This window comes from Podarcis melisellensis (assembly GCF_964234715.1).
Source record: "Podarcis melisellensis genome assembly, chromosome: 9".
In the NCBI taxonomy this organism is placed as follows: Eukaryota; Metazoa; Chordata; class Lepidosauria; order Squamata; family Lacertidae; genus Podarcis; species Podarcis melisellensis.
Window position 1 is genome coordinate 49,773,948 of NC_138541.1, and position 18,758 is coordinate 49,792,705.

Genomic DNA, 18,758 nt, shown 5'->3' on the forward strand with positions numbered 1-18,758 from the left:
TGTGCTCACCAAACGCATAAGGTAACATCACTGGGAGCAGAAGAAGGGACAGAACTGGATCAGCTAAGGATCCACTGGAACTTAATTAAGGTGGTCTAGTTACTGGCGCTGTGGGTTAAACCACAGAGCCTAGGACTTGCCGATCAGAAGGTCGGCGGTTCGAATCCCCGCAACGGGGTGAGCTCCCATTGCTCGGTCCCTGCTCTTGCCAACCTAGCAGTTCTAAAGCACGTCAAAGTGCAAGTAGATAAATAGGTACTGCTCCGGTGGGAAGGTAAACGGCATTTCCGTGCGCTGCTCTGGTTCGCCAGAAGCGGCTTAGTCATACTGGCCACATGACCCAGAAGCTGTACGCTTGCTCCCTCGGCCAATAAAGCGAGATGAGCACCGCAAGCCCAGAGTCGGCCATGACTGGACCTAATGGTCAGGGGTCCCTTTACCTTTACTAGTTACGGGCAATGGGCCTGATCTGAGCTTTTCTGCTGAGCCAGCTATGGTTTTGTTGCCACATTCTGCCTTGCTGCTGAGAGTTAAAATTGTTCCCATAGTTGGCCTTTCATTCATTCATTCATTCATTCATTCATTCATGTTAGCACAGAAAGAGGAGAAAGAAGATACTACTTGTAGATACTGAAAAAATAATCTAACAACCCAATGCAATGCTTTCAAGAACAGAGGACTTTTCATTTGTTGTTTTAAAAAAAGCTCTTGTTTCAAAGCACATTTCTTTATAATAATCAGAATAAATGACCTAATAAACACTGAAGGGTAAAACACAATTTTATACAATTTGAGGCCAATTGCAAGCATGTATGAATGGGGGAGTTTCTAGTCCTTCTATTGATTTTTGTTCTCTCTTTGCGCATACAAGCAATTATAAACGATGATGACCCTTCAAGGGAGAATCCTGAAATAATTAGCCATTAGTGAGATCTACCTTAGCAATACTTCCTTCCTAGATCCACAAGGAAGTAGCTCTTTTCTGTCATCACTTTTTGATATTACATATGAAATGGAAAAATCCTAAGCATTGACTTGAACAGTGCATTTGGAACAATCTTACAGTTTTGGTATAGAATAAATAAAGTATATTACTGTTCAGAGGTATCAATGTTGGTCTGCTGTGGCTATTCAACCTCTTTTCCTCTCTTCTCTAGACCAAACGATAGTGAAGAAGTTGCATATAGTGAAGATGATGCAGCAGTTCTAGAGGCACCTCAAGTGCAAATAGGACTCCGGTAAGTCGGCGCATGTGAAAAGTCAGGCTATTCCTTGTCAACTGCAAATGTATTTATTACAAGTGCCTGATGCGGGGTTTTGTTTTGTTTTTGTCTCTCCTTAACAGATACGATACAAACAGCTCAAGTTTTGTGGTCATTGTGGGGCAGCTACAAAATCTCCATGCCCTTTCTGTATCCCCTGGCTCCAAAGTGTAAGTAAAGTAATCCCCGGATTACGGTTTATCACATTTCTTGGCATATTTGGAATTGGGAGAAAGTGCTGTGGGAACCCCCTTTTTGATTGCTTATCTTTCATCACCTCCCCACACACATACTCCCCACACATACCAAAAATCAATGATCTTTGCTTTTCTGAGGAAGCTGGGTTAAAGGTGGATCCAGTAGAATTATTTAAGGGTGCTTTTTTTATTCTGTAAAGGCTGATGTCTTACTTCCGGACTGGATAAATACTCACATAGCCTTTAAGAAGATGGTGGTGATGGAGGAGGGAACCTAAGATTACACTTTCCCCTTCACACCAAAGCCCTGCCATGTGACCCCGTCCTTATTTTTCCATTCCATTTCACCTTAGAAAGTTGTGTGCTCCTTCTCTGCGTCACAGAAGCACCCATCTTCTTTCTTTGCCAAGCAACGAACAAATAAATAGGAAGATAGGAAGATATTTTTAATACCTGTGAGGTTTCAAACTGTGCCTATACACAACTTTTTCAGAGCTATAGGTGAACCCAGCTAAGGTGTCCTTATAAGTTCCTGTTGCTTTTTGGCCTTACCTAAAAAGGACACAAGTGTCTATAGTTTAGCAAAACCCCAATCATGAAATATGCCTGGATTTTTCTAACTATCAATTTGACAGGCAAGCAGAAAGTCTTCTCCAGAAGGAGCTGACCTTAAACCGACTATACCTTTTGAGTTGTATCTGAGATTCATATGCTACCTGGAGACCATTTTAAACATTCATTGTATGTGTGTAATGCATTTGCATTTCAAAGGGAATGGAGTTTCACCTTCTCACTTGATAAGCAGAGCAGCGCCTTTTTGTGAAAGCATGAAATGCCTCTTTTACTGGGAGCACTTGTTTCCGTCAAGGTAGCTTAATTTGTGGAAATATTTATGTACTAAAAGGCTGCTTTCTACATCACAATATGGTCTGGGAGTGCTCCAACAAGACTTAAGCTGTGTACACATTACCGCTTACTCTTGCTCCAGCTCATTCCCACCACTGGGAAACTGAGTAAGCATGACAATAAGCCACAGTCCATAGGTATATTGTAGCCTCTTGAGAAATATTCCCAGCTTGATGCACTTTCCCTCAAACCAGCTTTCACCCAATTAGAAAATGGAAGCTGCGGTTAAGCGGAGGTATGTACAGTTCTGGATGCCATTGGATGTGCACAGGTAACAGCTTCGGTGAATTAGGAGTTCAGTGTGGGGAAACAAACCAGGTAATAGGCATCAAGTGATGACATCCCTTTCCCCTCTCTGGTTTGTATAGAAAAGTGAGAACAGGACTTGAAACACAGCAGGGAGAAACAACCTCACTGTGTTTCAAGCGACTAATGCAGTGTTTCCCAAACTTGGGGTTTTTTTGGACTACAACTCCCATCATCCCTAGCTATTGAGGGCAGTGGTCAGGGATGATGGGAATCGTAGTCCGAAAACAGCGGGAGATCTAAGTTTGGGAAACACTGCACTAATGTGTACATGGCCTTAGGAAACACAATGTGGACCAGAGAGCGAGAGAGTGCTCCAGCTTGGTTTCTATTTTATCCTTCCTTGCTTTGTTTTCAAGCACGCAGTGTTGTGCAAGGAGCACTCCCAAGTTGCTGAGCTGTATTGTGGGATGAAGCAATATTACGAGCATTTCTTTAAGCTTTAATTGTGTGCTTGTGGCAAATAAACAAAAGCAGCTGTTTGGGGATAGCAGGATTAGCTATTTTCCGAACTGTAGATGTGGATGGGGTTGATAACTGTAAAAAAACTGGACCATAAAAAGATTGGTTGACATGATTATATGAGTTGAAGATACCTAAGGGAAAGTCTTGGGATTTTTTAAATTTTATTTTAAATAATTTTTTTACCACTTTTCATTTAAAAATAAATCCCAAGGCAGTTTACAACAAAATAATAGTAATGAGACCATAGAAATGAAATAGTGAAACTCCACCGTTACTGTCCCACGGTTGCTAAAAGGTGGCATCAGGAAACGCTTTTGCAAAAAGATGGGGTTTTGGTTTCACATAAGATAAATAATAAAGTGTCTGTGAGAAAGGCAGCATTTGTAAATAACTAACTTTGTAGCATGATCAACAGAATTGTTCCAGAGATCTGCATTAAAAAATAATAATAATCCAAGGGCAATAAGAAGAGAAAGTGGCCTTTGAAGTAGATTACTGACCTCACGATTTCAACTGGTCATTGGGTTACAGGAACAATAACAGAAATGTTAGTGGGAATTGGATAAATTTATATGAAGGGTTGAAGATTGTGGAAACTCCTGCTGGCTGCTGGGGATTGTAGTCACATGGAGCTGGATTTACACTGACATTTCATCACCTGTCACTGGAAACGGTCAAAACGAATTGTGTGGAGGGAGAAATGACAATTTGTATGTGTGAACCAGCACTCAGAACCTGCTAAATGCTCTTAATATTTCTCTCTTCTCCTCCATTTTCTGTCACTTATTCTCCTTTACTTCTGTATTTTAATCTATGTATCAGTATTCTGTTTACAATTCACAACGTTGCATTTCACTATTTCTTATTTCATTTCAAACTCTCAAATTTCTCTGCTTTATTTTCCTAGCCCTTTTTGCAGCTTTAAAAGACTTTCCCAACTTTCTAGCATACCACTATCAGGATAGTATTTAGCAACCTAACATTTCCCCTGCTATTTCCAGTAGGATAACAGACTCTACAAATTCCACCTGTGATTTGTGAGCTCTTCTTAACTCCCACCCACTCTTGAGTTTCAGCATTTCCATTTCTATTTTCACTTTTTTTTCTTTTCCCCCTAGTTTTCCCAATGACCGGGTTAGGTGACACACCTTTACTATTGACATCTATAAGGCAGTGGGCACCGAAGTCTCTACAGTTGAACATGAGACTTATCCAGGAATAAGACATTTCTTTTACAAGTGTTTTGCACAGGGGCTTTGGGATACTTGTTTGAATAATCTTTCGCATGTTTTCTCTTCCCACCTCCTAGGTATTTCAGAGTTGCAGTTCTTCCCTCTTCCGCTGACATCAGCTGTCTTTTCCGCACGAAAGTCCACTCTGCTGCTGAAACTCTTTTATTTAGTGAGATGTTCAGAGTAGCCATTTCCCAGGCCTCTTTGCAGCAGAAGACTTTGAGAGTGGATGTCTGCTCTGTCAGTAAAACTCGCTGGGAAGAATGCCTAGTAAGTATTCTTTATTATTGGCTTTGTTTGATGTTCTTTTGTTTTTTCTCATGCTGATAGATAGGAGGCTTCTGAGGCATGCATTAGCAACCTCCGCAGGACTTAATATATTCATCTCTGATATGGGATGATTGTGGAATTTAGATTCCCTTTTGATCACAGTATTACAGAGGTAGACAATTTGTTCAGTGCTGAGGGCTTCATTGAAAATGCATCATAAGCCTGAGGGCTGCAGCTAATATACATATTTTAGACACATGTAATAAGCATAATTTGCATATGGTTTTAATCGATGTAGTCAACGGCAAGCTACAATGAGCTTTGCAACAAAATAGTGTGTTCCAAGCATGGCAGCCTTTGGTTCAGCCTCTCAACTCAATTTTTTAAATTTCAGCTTAGAAGCTGAAAACAGTAAGAATTTTTTTTGCGGGGGGGATTTGCTACTATTTGCATTTTTTCATCAGATTCTTCTACATCTCTCTCCAGCTGTGACAACTAGGAAATTTAATGAAAACCGAAAATCCTTTGTTTCTAGCAGATATGCAACACACATGGAGTAGTTATCCCTTTGGCCGTAATTTTTTTATATATCTTTAGGTTGCAGGTAGATGGACGGGGTTCAGTTTTTGTTGCTTTTATTTTGACTTCCTGTCACATTCACAGGCTGGGAGGGGATGATGAAAGATTGGAATTGAGCCAAACAGTTGGTGCAATTGTTGTGCTTGCAGGAAGCAAACTTTTGTCTACCAGACAATGTTTTTGTTCTTTGGCTATGGAGAGAGGGAAATGCCCCTCCGCCACACAGGTTTATTTATTTTGAGAGGGTAGAAGCACTGGAATGTATTTTACGTTTGTGACACCTGTTTTCACTCCATGGCTGACACGATTCTGTCTTACTGTGGCTCTCAAAAGCCCCATTGACATGAACAAGAAACACACGAGTTAAATACTTAAAATACAATTTTGGTGCTGATGCAATTTCCTGGCCTCCCTTTTATGTTGATATCTGACAGCATTGACCCACAACACACATCAATACAGAAATGATGTGCAGCCTAGAAAACTGCAAAGCTAGTAAGTTTCTTCCATTCGCCTTTGGAAGAAGGTCTACTAAAGTGCCTTATACCAAATTGCTCCGTGGAGCCCAATATTGCCTACAGACAATCTTATTCCAAGACAGAATTTCTCATGCCAGGGAATTGAGCCTGGGAACTTGTGCAAGCAAAGCATGGGTTCTGTCACTGAGCTCTGGCTCCTCCCCTACCTCAGTGGCAAAGGTGCATCAAGCAAAATGGTCACATCCCCCCTGGATAAGAGCACCCTGGTAAGAAGCTGATTGCTCTGTTTTCCTTTGTGTTTCTCATGCTATCATTGCCTCAATCACCATTCAGTGGATAATAGTATAACGGAAGCATATTGATTAATAACCATGGACACTGCTAGAGTTTAAAATGATGGCGCCTGAGGCATGTTGCGCAATAGGGCTCTTCAAGCTTCCGAATAGGAGCCTGTATTTTCTTTTCTTGCATATAAAACCACATTCTTTCCTCATGATGGACTGATGCCAGGGGTTTTTTTTTGCCCCAGGCACCAACTTAGTACTGTTTCTTGCATGGATCTGTTATATTTGATTAGATTTACAGAATTTAAACTACTATATATATTTATCCTTTTGGGTATGCATTGTCTGGTCCTTAATGTTTCTAGTTTACAACACACACACACACACACACACGTGTCTCCTTTAAATCAGGTTGTCCCCACATTGAGGGAAAACACAACAGCAGCAAAAGACTGGCTGTTACCAACCAGTGAAGAAGATCTGGGTCCCAGGGCTTAGTTGGGACTCCTTTTGTAGAGTCTTTCTGAATCCCAGTTGCTTGTGGGTTTCCCACAGGTAGTAGTTGCTGTGAGAACAGGATTCTGGGCTACTGTAGATGGGCCATTGTCCTCTTATTATGTAAGAGGTACAGGAAGTTAGAGGTATTTGAGGAGCCAGTGTAAAACCATGTTGACATATTTGCATTGTTTCATCAGGGATGGGGTGTTGTATCTAATAAAATTACTGTTATTTTTTATTGATTTGATTTTCTAAATAACCAATAAATTATCATTTCACATTTCTGTGCAGGCTGGAACTCAAATAAGCCTGGCAGACTTGCCATGTTCGGATGAGACTTCTACTCTCTGGTATAACTTGCTGGCTTACAAGCAGATTCCTAGGAAAAAGAATAAGGAACTAAAGGAGGATCCTGTATTTGTACCAAACAATCAGCCGCCTGGCTCCTTGGATCTGGTAAGCAATGTGTGATGACTTCTGAACAGGAGACTAGAAAAGTAGAAGCAGCAACGGTGAAGCAATTGTACTGTCTAATTATTTGCTCCCTCCTGCTGCTTTTGTTAGCTGACTGCCATATGGCCTGAGTGGAGGTGTGTAATTTGGCTTCTAAGAACCAAATCTACCTTGTAAGGGGGGAAAAAACACCTGCAAGCCGCATGTTACCACATTAAAAATTCCCTGTGCATAAAAAAACACAACGCTAGCTCATGGAGAAAGCTTAGGTTACTTTCCACAGTGTTATTTGTTTTGTTTATTTAACAAAATTTGTATTGTATTGTGTTCTTTTTAAAAAAACAACACACCACTTGTAAGCAGTTTGCAACAATATAAAATAAACATTAAAAATGGTTGATGGAAAACAGTTAAAAACAGGCATTAAGATATTCAAAAGATAATTAAAACCAACAGAAGCTAAAGAAAAGCTCAAAACACATTAACCTCTATGTGTCTGGATAGCTTGCCTAAACAAAAATATTTTAAGCAGGTTTTGGAAAGAGCACAGTGATGGTCCCCGTGGAATGTCAATAGGCAGGGACTTCCAAAATGTAGGCCCTGCCCACACTAGAAGTTGGACGTCTTGCAAGGCCAGAATGAGGGTTAAGGGGCACCTATAACAATGCCAGTTCCACAGGTTGAAGCAGTAGAGTGTGTGCATATGGCATGAGGTGTTCCTGCAAGTAAACTTTAGGGCTTCATATACTCATAGTAACACCTTGAACTGGTAGCAGTGCTGTTGTTTTTACATGGAGTTCTGTTATTCAATCCACACATACACACACACCTTCTGCCTGTACTTGGACACCTATTCTCAGCTACAAAGTGCACAATTATAGTGGGCCTACTTGGGTTATCTTCTTTCCTTGATCTGCTATTCTATGCGTGATAAAAAGTAAGAGCATATGCTGCCTACCTGGCATGCGTAGCCTTCCTGAAACATGTATAACATTCTTAAAGGCATATAAAATCCATCGCACACAGGCCCGATCCCATGATTGCTTCCTAGATTTTACCTGGAATGACAGCTTACAAGATCTGGGCCTTCCTGCATTGGATTTAATGAACATGTTGTCTTTTATGAACATTATGTTCATGTACGATTGTCCCGCTTCAGCAGCGTGGGAAGGGAATGAGCATTCCTGTTCGCTACTACAAGTCAGGGAGCAGAGCCAGAAAAAGTTGTAATCTTACCTGGCTGGTTGACATTTATGAATGTCAGATACTTCTGTAAAGTTTGCTTTTGCCAGCTATGCATAAATGGCAGCTAGTTTATTGCAGCGTGCGGTTAATACGTAATTTTGCACCAAAGAACCACAATATATTTCCTTTACTATATCCTTTCTGAGACAGTACATTTTGGTAGGGGGTATAATTTTCACAAGGGATGCATGAATTCTGAAGTCACATGGAAACCTGGTGTCAAATGAGCAACCAAATATGCTCAGCCCTGAGTTTCTCACGATGCTGCCCTGCTTAGGTTCATGTGTTCCTGCAGATGTTTTTGTGATCAGTACATTTAATCAACACCTTTTCTGAAAGGTGGATTCTGGTAGAGTGTAATTGGCAATGCCAGTGTAATTGACAAAAGCAACTATTAATAGGGCAGGTTTTATAAGTAACATCGCTCAGTATGTCTTCTAATGTAGATCTGCTTCCAATGTCTCTGTTAGGATGCTGTGTCAGCATTACTGGAAAGGACATCAGCAGAGCTGCAGGCAGTAGAACAAGAGTTGGCAGAGGAGGAAGATGAAGATGAGGAGGAGGAAGAAGAGGAGGAGGAGGAAGAAGAAGAAGAAGAAGAAGAAGAAGAAGAAGAAGAAGAAGAAGAAGAAGAAGAAGAAGAAGAAGAGGAGAAGGGTGTACAGGAGCCACAACATGTTGAAGAAGACTGGTAGATTGATTTTTTAAAAAATAAATAAAAATACTATTATTTATAAAGCAACATCAAAAACAAGGCTGATCACTGAAAGAAACCTCTGCTCACCATCTGCTCCTCATGCATGTAAAATTAACTTCTTACCCTTTTAGACCCCTTGGTGGAGAACTGCACATTTCATTTGCTGTTTTCCCTACACCAGTTTCCCCAGTGCTGAAGAGAGAAGCTGTTTTTGTTTGTTTGTTTTAAATTTAAGTAGTATCTTGTGTCTTGAGTGGGAAGTGCAGCAGGAATTATGAATGGCATATCCGCCGCACACGCTTCCACCGTTGAGTCTGCACACAATTAAGATTTCCAGGAGACCCCCACCCCTTGGAATCCCAACCCCCATTTCCCCTGCCAGCCCTGGCACCACACTGTCTGCACATGAGAAGTGTATTTTCAGAGGGGAAGCCTGGTGGACATGCATTGGCTCTCCCCGTGAGTTTGTGGGCGGACAGCGATGCAGCCGGAAGGCAAAGGCCTGCTCTCTCTCTCTCTCTCCCCTTAATAGCACAGAAGCTAATGACTTAAGGGACTACAGCCCACTCCCCATGCGTTAGAACCTGTGAGACCTGTTGGATCAGACCAAAGGTCCATTTAGTCCAACATCCTAGTTCCCTTGGTGACCAGTCAGATGCCTATAAGCAGGTTGTGAAGGCACTAGCCCCTCCCTTTTGTTCTATGCTATTTAATGACATAAAACAATGAAGATGGGTATTATCTCTTCTTTGGAGCCAGCCTTGCATTGTCCACAATAAATGTCGAGTTTGGGTGATTCATCTTTCAGTAGAGATGTTATTAAATGTGGATTAATTGCCTTGTGTTAAGATCTCACGTAAAAAAGAATTAATGCAGGTAAAGTGCCCCCCCTCATGTTAATATAATCTTGATATCTGTAGAGAATGTGAAAAGCATTAGTCTGTATTTGCTAGTTCTACATTTGCTGGTTAATCATCATGAGAAAGGTATCTTGCATCTCTCCATTAGAACCATCTGTGGATGTCAAACGTACTGCGCTTTTGTCAGAATGTTCTAAGGGAACCGATTTGCAACAGACCTTTCTGTTTTTCTTGGAGCGGATGACTAATATAATGCATTCACATGTCGGATCATGAAAGCGTTGTACTGAAATTCTAATCTACTTCTGGCTGAGATAATGTGTCGATAATAATATATCTTTTGTACAGGGTTCAGATCCCAGGCATGCCAGTGTTTTTTCTTTTTCTTTCCTCTTTGCGGGCCTTGTCAGTTTTCAAGGGTAAACTTGGGTTACTTTGTTCTCACAGGCTAGGAATGCTGGCAGAGGCATCCAGTGAGATTGTGACAGAAGAAGAGGACAATGTTAAAGGGGCAGAGGGAAGCAGATACTCAGATGACAACAGATTCTGCCTTAAACTGGTAGAGGAAGGTGAAACCAAGCACAGGGAAGACAGAAATCATGCACACACGTGTCACAATGAGCAAGCAACGGCACCACCCATACTGGTGAATATTTTAGATTGTTTCTCTAATGCACCACAAAGAAGACACTGACGTCCTGTGGCTGTGTTTGGTCGAGCAAGGTGGTGTGTTTAAAGGCAACAGTGTTTGTCATAAGGAATCTGTTTATTGTTTTCAGCCCTATGTTAATAAATGAAGGCCTGGTTTGCATGTAACATTAAACCATAATTCAAAGCAAACCATAGTTTATGAGCACATAGCTCCTCTGGAAAACAAACACAAGCTGGAGTCTGGCTTATTGTGGTGCCTGGGCCCTGTCACGTGGTTTGTTTCCTTCCAAACAACGCACAATCAAAAGCCAAGGTTTGTGCTCATGGTTTGGAGCAGTGCACCAGGAGTGGGAGGGGTCTGCATGCGGTAAGCACCAGCACACTGCTTCTTCATGTTATATTTTTATGCATGAACCTGGCCAAAGTCAGCTCAGCGTTTAAACTCTCCATTGATTTCTAACAGGTTCTGTCCCCTCTGGCAAAGTGATCCTTTTTTTGTTTTGATATACAGTAAAGGGGAAAAGCAGAAAAGAGATTCTTAAGTCCTCAAGAAAAGCATTCAGCTTGCTAGTTAACATTTAATGTTTATTTGGGAGATTATTCATGTTTAATAATGAATGTATTAAATATTTAATAGGCTATTTTAATGTTTAAGCTATACTTGCATACACGGATGGTTTAATATTTTTGTTTTTGCATTTGTTATGAAGTTTTAATAATAAGGACTTAGCGCTTCAGAGCAGTGCAGGAGAATTGTGTGTTGTGTGTTTAGGTTGTAAGCTTTAGTCAAAGAATTGGTGGAATTAAACAATGAAAAAGCACATTTGATCAACTAAAAAGGTGTCTCCCAGTTAAGGAGGCAGTACCTATGGGGTGGGATCCAGACCTGCTCTTCTGTGAGCAGAAGGACTCCTCCTATGGAGGTCAAATGGATCCAGTGGAGACACCCACTGCATGAAGTGGATTCTGCTGTGGGCAGAAGGAGTGGGAGAGTGATTTTCACTAATTTCCCTTTCCCCTGCAGTTCTGAATGATCCTCCAACCCTCTGGATCAGGTTTTGTTTTTTGTTTAGCTTTTTTGTGAGGGGAGGGGGAGAGAGATTGGAAGGGAAGAGAAAATATCACCCCAAATCAGCTCTGCCTCTTCCGCTAGTTTTCACAGTTGCAACTCTGGATCCGACCCACTAAAAACAATTACTTTAAGTACAAAAATTATGGGTAGCAGGCAGCATCTTCAAAGAGACACTCCTCTTCCTTTTGCATGAAGGAATGGCTTTGGAAGCATGTGAGTACAGTATCTGTACTTTGATAAAGCATCTTCTTCCTCTGATCTTGAACTGCAGCCTGATTTTTATGAATGGCCAGGCCTGTTCTCCCTCCTCTTATTTTTATTTTTATTTTACTTTCCATATAAACAAAGTGATCTCCAAGTACCAGGTGATTGTTCCTTCTTAGCACCACAGCTGCTCCTTTGGAAAAACCAAACAGAAACAGAAGATCTTGATAAGACCTCTTGGTTATATAGAGTCTTGAGCAATGTCTCAGAATATGTTCATTGGCTAGAATCTGTTTGATGCCTCCACTGATGGCCTAAGTTTCCTTCATTTTTTATCGTTCTGCAAAAATAACATACACATTTAACAGAAAACCTGAAGGATTGGTCCACATTCTTGTACTATCCCACTGAGAATTTTAGCATAATTCACAAGAGTAGCCAGTTCTGGTTACTTCCATCAGTTCTTCTAAGACCTGGAATTTAAGTAAAGGGAGGAGCTGTTGTTTTAGAATAGGAAATACTTTTTTTCTCCAGTATTTGTTTCACCACCTCTAGAGAGGACAACAGCATTCCTGCAGTTAGCAAACGGTAGGCCTCGCTATAAGTGTTAGTTTTAAACAGGCAATATGACTTCATTGACTTAAAATGGTATCCAGCTTTCATTCTCCTGCAAGCTTTTTGTTTCCATTAGTAAAATCAGAAACTTCTAACCTGGGGTCAGCCTTTTGTCCCTTGTTTCAGCCTGAGTCACAAGCCTTTAATATCAAGTACAATATGAGTAGGGGAAATCATTGTTAATTAAGATTCACATGCCATTCAGGCAGGTGAGTCTGTGATGCTTTGTGCAGTAAGATCCACACGTGTCCCACATTGAAATAGTACCTTCTGCCTTTTATTGCTGAGTGGTGCATTGGATTCTTTGTCTTTATCTTAACTAATTTGTGCCAGAATGGGAGGGAAAGCAAGCTTCGTGGGGAGGTTTTGGTTTTAAGGATTGACAACAATGCACAATATCCTCAACAGGTTGATAAGGAAACGAACACCGAAGACAGGCGTGAGGGTGTGGCTGTACGACCCAAGGACAGAGCCGGCCTCAAGTCTCAGCAGCATCCCTTTGTCAGGAACAGCATGATAGTGCGCTCACAAACTTTCTCTCCAGGCGAGCGGAACCAGTACATCTGCAGGGTAAGACAAGGAGTGTTCTCCGCGAGGTCCCATTAACTAAAAGACTCATTTAACTTCTTTGGCAGTAGCACGCTACTGGCAATGAGCCATATACTGACAACCCGGCATCCATCTCTCAGCTGCTAAGCTATAGCAAGCTTGTCACTCTTGCCAGTGGACTTTAGAATTTGCTGCTTGCCGTGAGCGAGCCTGGAGCTTGTTGCTGCTGTTGACCTCACCCCAACCCACCCCACGCCACTGACATAAACACATTCACACTTTGCCATATAAACAGTACAGTGGTACCTCGGGTTACATACGCTTCGGGTTACATATGCTTCAGGTTACAGACTCCGCTAACCCAGAAATAGTACCTCGGGTTAAGAACTTTGCTTCAGGATGAGAACAGAAATTGTGCAGCAGCGGCGCGGCGGCAGCAGGAGGCCCCATTAGCTAAAGTGGTGCTTCAGGTTAAGAACAGTTTCAGGTTAAGAACGGACCTCCGGAACGAATTAAGTACTTAACCCGAGGTACCACTGTACACACTTACTTAGGAGACAGGCTGTACCCAGGCATTTAAAGCACAAGGCTTCTGTCAAAGAATCATTGGCACTGTAATTTACCCCTCACAGAGCTACAATTTCCAGCACCCTTAACAAACTACAGTTCCCAGGATGCCTTGGGGGAAGTCATGTGATTTAAATATACAAGGGTGTGCACAGGCCTCAGCCTGAAGTCAGTAAGGCTTGCTTCCAAGTGTGTAGGATTGCACTGTAATTCCATTTGCCAGGAGTGGGGGGCCTTTTTCAGTCTGAGGTCTGCATGCTCTCTTGGGCAGCCTTCTGGTGTCTATGTCATAGCTGTCAACGTTTCCCTTTTTTTAAGGGAAATTCCCTTATTATGAATAGAGAAAAGGGAAAAGTTGACAGCTATGGTCTGTGTGCCAATGGTTGGTGGTGGTGGGAGGCCCAAAAAATGAATGCAGGCTAACACACCTAACTTCACATGTGTGCTACTGGAGTGTGAACTGGTGGTGACTGATCTGGAAAAAGATATTGAGGCTGTAGCAGCTGTGAAAAAAAATGGATTCCATGCTAGGGACCATTAAGAAAGGGATTAGAAATATAACTGCCATTATCATAATGCCATTAAACAAAGCTATAGTGCAACCACACTAGGAATACTGTTCCAGCATCATGGGAAAGGTGCAAATAAGGGCAACCAAAAAGATTATAGGGCTGGAGCAACTCCTCTGTGATGGAAGGCTACAGCACCGGGGCTTTTTAGTGTAGAAAAAAGGAAAGTAAGCGGGGAGGGGCTTGATGGAAGTTTATAAAATGGGTGTGGGAAAAGTAGATAGGGATACATTTTTCTCCCCTCATAGTACTGGAATCGGGGGGGGGGCTATCCAAATCAAGCTGAATGTTGGAATACTCATGGCAGACAAGAAGTACTCGTCACATGGCACAGATCAGCTAAGGAATTTAGCACCACAATATATGTTCATGGCCACCTGCATGGATGACTTTGAGACAAATTAGTGGAGGATAAGGCCACTGAAAAAAGCTAGGGACCATGACTATGTGCTGCCTCCAGTATCAGATGCAGTGTGTCCAGCAGGGCTGCTGTTATGTCCTTAAATTAGCAGATCAGTGGATGCAGTTCTTACCTCTGCAGAGCAGGCGACATTCCAACCACACAAAAGCAAAGGTTTCTACACCACAACCACCCCACATGCACACATCTGCCTGTCCAGGCAGGCAAGCAAGAGTCATTATCACAATATAAAGACACTTCCCAGTCAGGCAAAAGCTTTTGAGGAGGGCCAAGATTGTGTTCGATGGAGATGGGGAAGGGCTTGGGAAGAGTCTCAGTGGCTGGACAGAGATGCCTAGATGGCTGCATTGGCCTCCCCTCAAGCCTAAGATAATCTGGTCTCTTTTTCCTGTAGTGACCTCTGCTAATGCAATTGTTTATATGCAACATGCTGCTTCTGTGAGATTTCTAGGAGCATATAATTTTGAAATTAATATATGCAATGTGGAAATGGCACTTCCTCTGACGGTGCTGTTTCAGAAATACCTTTTCTGGAAGAAGCTGTACCGACACAGTTTCCATGGAGCTCCTTTAGTTCCAAAGCAACAGTTTACACATTATCATAGAAGTGCTTTCAGACAAACTGCTCATGTGAAAACTGAGACGGTAGAGTTACATGAGAGACTTGCAAACAATCAGTGACTGAATGTATGAATATTCAGTTCGGCTTCCATTACTCTGAAAATCGCTCCTTATCCTCCCTTCCAGTTGCAGAGGGTTGAACAATTTCTGTCTGATTCTGAAATGCTAAATATCTAAAAACTGGATGCTAAACAAAGCCTTGTTCTTCACACTTCATATAATACCATCTTTTTAGCTGTTCTTTAAATCTTTCCTAAATTGAACTGGGTCTTCATTTGGGATGTGGAGGAAAGCTATTGTAGTGTATAAATCAAGACCCCTACATTTGAGGTGCTAGTAATTTTCCATCATGGGTACAACAATTTCAAAATGGCAGCCATCTTTGTACTGCGGCATTGTATGGTTGAATTGTGGTTAATTTTTTGTTCAAGCTGCCCCTCCCTCTGTCTGTGATGACTAACTGGACTGGCTTTTCTCGAATAAAACTCTGAAGGCTTGAGCCCCCTCAGTCTCAAATCCAAAGGAGGGCCTAGGAGAAAGGTGGCAAATGTGGTTAAAGTAGCTACTGGCATAGCATGCAGCCATACCTAAAAAGTGGGCACAAACACTTTCACACACAAAATGGTGAATCCTTGAGACAACCCAACTGGAGGCCCAACGTGAATGAACAAGAGGTAGCAAAAGGCCTGTAAAACTCTACATTGCCTTGCCAAAAAGGGACACATGACATATATATGCTGATAAACACTTGATCTATCTTGGTTGCCTTTACACAATCCCACTAGCTATCTCATTCAGACTATTAGAACTGAACGTGTGTGTGTGTGTGTGTGTGTGTGTGTCCCCGTCCATGTGTGTCCCAATCTTATGCGCTCCTTTAGAGGTTTCACCCAGATTGAACATATATCTAGCACTTTGGAAACTAGGTCAAAAGTCTCTACTAAAAGAGTTTATTTTACCAAACTGGGAAACACGGTTCATCTACCATGATTAATTCCTAACAAATCTATGTTGGCTGCTACTGATTGCACCATTTACCATTAGATAATTGCAGGTCGTTTTAATATATTTTTACTATTTATTATCCATCTTTCTTTAAAAGTAATAATTCTGCAAATCGTATAATGGGAAACTGAGCTTTTGATTCTGTTTGTACCTCTCCGTATGCATAAGTGACATTTAAGCACTAATGTATGGCATTATCATCCATGATCGCTTAACAGCGTACTTCCTAGAGTAGGAAAACTAATGTCTCTTTGGGGAGAGAGAAACCTAGATCACAAAGCTATTTTTCAAATGCTAGCTACATCAGCGTATTTTAAGACTCAGATCTTGTTAATTATTGAAAATTCTGTGGTATAATTCTTGTAAATAATGTTGTTTAATATGCCTTCTAGAAGAACTGAAATGTATATCTTGCATGTAGTTTCTTTTCATTTAAAGTTTAATATGACATTTTTGTTTATACAATACAAAATCATTCCCTCGGCGTTACCCTGTCTTGGAATGCAACCCATTGAGGATATACAGCAAGGAAAATGAGATTATTTGAAGGCGGTGGGGATTAAAAGTGAGACAATCTGCAATTAGTTAACAAAACTGGAGTTACAGTTCAAAGGCATCCAGAAAGTTGTTTGTTGCTCTTGCACTGTGATATCATTCTACGTGGTGTTTCATGGAATAGCATCGGAAACAAAGACAGGATCCTTCTCAGAAGGACCTTTCAATATAAGACAGAAATGTGGAGAAGCAAACAATTCTACGTTTTGAACTGGTTGTAATCTTAGGTCTGAGGAAAATATTCACTGCAGTCAACTGTAATAATACTAAATCATGGTTTAGCGTTCTATTAAATGCAAGCAGCTTTGAGTCTTGGGCTTACATATGCTCCCTTTCCCCTCCATGGGGAGAGAAGGATATTGGAAGCTCCCATTCCTTGTTTGCAGGAAACCACAGTTGGATGTTTTGTCCAAACACAGCAAATTCCAGCCTTTCGGTTGCTACTAAATTAGAGCAGAAGCATTCAGTTACTGTTCCCAAGGGTGTGAGGAAGGAGTTCTTGAGCCCAAAGCTTGGACCTGTAATGCTACACCAGTGTTCTGTATGAACAGTAGTTGATCAAGCAAAGGTCCCAGTTTGGTGCAGAGGGAAAAGTCCAACATTACATGTGCCTATGTAAGCTTTTTTTAAAAAAAATAAGTAAATCAGTTTTCAGTACATAGCTTCTTAATCCATTGTGCATTCTCCTGCTTAGAGCTTTGTTGCAGTCTGTAGAACCTTAAAGCACAGTGAATTACGTTTCCTCACATTAACCAAAATAAAGAGTTTCTTGGTGATCCACTGACCAAACAAAGTTTTCTGCCTTAGACACACAAGTTTTGAAACTTGAGGTCAGCAGAGCAGTTGGTGATGGCTCCTATGTAAACATTGTTTAAAGGAATGGAATCGTGGCACTTTTCCGGTGTAATGAATTACTGATAATCAAACTGTGGCTTTTTAGCAATTCTGCATTTATTACTAATAAGACTAATGGTGAGCGTGTAGGCACCTCCATTAGTACATGCGGTAGTTACTCTTGGCAGTTTTAACACTCGGAGCTGTTCCATTTCAAACCCAATCACTTTATGTTATAACTCTCTTGTCTGTTCCTTGTTTTGGCAGTTGAATCGAAGTGATAGCGACAGCTCAACCTTGGCCAAAAAATCCCTTTTTGTGAGAAATGCCACTGAACGGCGGAGCTTGAGAGTTAAAAGGGTATGTGCTGTCTGACCATTTGCTGCTCACTTTTCCATTTCACTGCAAACACTTTGCTAGATTAAAGAGTTTCTTCCACAAACTGAAGTTGCTTGCTGTGGTTTATTCTCATTCCAGGAAGCCCTGGCTTCCCATTAATATTTGAATGAAGCCCAAAGGAAGTTGTGCCGCTCATCTTTCTTTTTTTTAAGCCCATTTGTGCTTTAATTGTGCTCAGATTGGGGAAACAGTGAATTGAGCTAGAGAACAACCTGAGTCAGAAAATCATGGCTGCTGCCAATAAGTTTTCAAGTGGTTGAGAAGAGGGGTAGTGCCTGGGGGAGTGGGGGCTAAATTCCTATTAAATTATTTCTGGGTCAGCCACTTTCTGCCTACAACTTACCCTCCACCTAGTACCACTATGAGTAAAACTCCAGGCAATCGCATTTCAGTGCCTAGTAGAGTCGGTCGGCATCTTGGATTTGCCACCAGTATTCTGCTCACTGCTGAGCACTTGGTGGGGCGATGGTCACTGCCACAAAAACAAATTCCAGAGATGTGCTTCATGGTGTAGTACAATTTAAGAGGGGGGGGGGAGTTGAGCAAGGCAGTTGTTGGGGGTCTCCTGAAATGGCACGTTGCCACGGACCTCCTCAACCTGCCCCTTTCCCTGCATCTACTGCTTTTCCCTTCAAGCTGGTAAATACTGTCTGGGAATCCCAGATGGAGGTGGAGGCTGCAGGTACAGTAGTGGATGAGAAAGGAGTTTAGGGCCTTCCCTGTTGCGAAATTTGTCCCTATCATGTAATGGTCTTTGCCTGGAATCATAGAGTTGGAAGGGACCCTGAGGATCATCTAGTCCAACCCCCTGTAATGCCGGAATATGCAGATGTCCCATATCAGGACCAAACCTGCATCCTTGGCATTATCAGCACCCCCTCTAAGCAAATGAGGAAAAACATCTTAATTTTCAGGACAACTGAAAGATAATGGAACTGTGGTATTTAGTCTGACCACAGCTTT

General features: G+C 41.7%; 1 protein-coding gene across 3 annotated transcripts in view; it reads left to right on the forward strand.

Annotated features, from left to right (window-relative positions):
- Positions 1 to 18,758, forward strand: part of WWC2 (WW and C2 domain containing 2) — a 114,438-nt gene that overhangs the window by 87,906 nt on the left and 7,774 nt on the right. For 2 of the 3 annotated variants that reach the window (XM_081924265.1, XM_081924267.1), the window contains exons 13-20: positions 1,158 to 1,238; positions 1,346 to 1,432; positions 4,446 to 4,638; positions 6,770 to 6,934; positions 8,647 to 8,867; positions 10,181 to 10,379; positions 12,684 to 12,845; positions 17,664 to 17,756. In XM_081924265.1, the coding sequence (XP_081780391.1) occupies positions 1,158 to 1,238; positions 1,346 to 1,432; positions 4,446 to 4,638; positions 6,770 to 6,934; positions 8,647 to 8,867; positions 10,181 to 10,379; positions 12,684 to 12,845; positions 17,664 to 17,756 (1,201 nt within the window). The remainder of the gene's footprint in view (positions 1 to 1,157; positions 1,239 to 1,345; positions 1,433 to 4,445; positions 4,639 to 6,769; positions 6,935 to 8,646; positions 8,868 to 10,180; positions 10,380 to 12,683; positions 12,846 to 17,663; positions 17,757 to 18,758) is intronic. The other variant, XM_081924266.1, reaches the window with a different exon arrangement.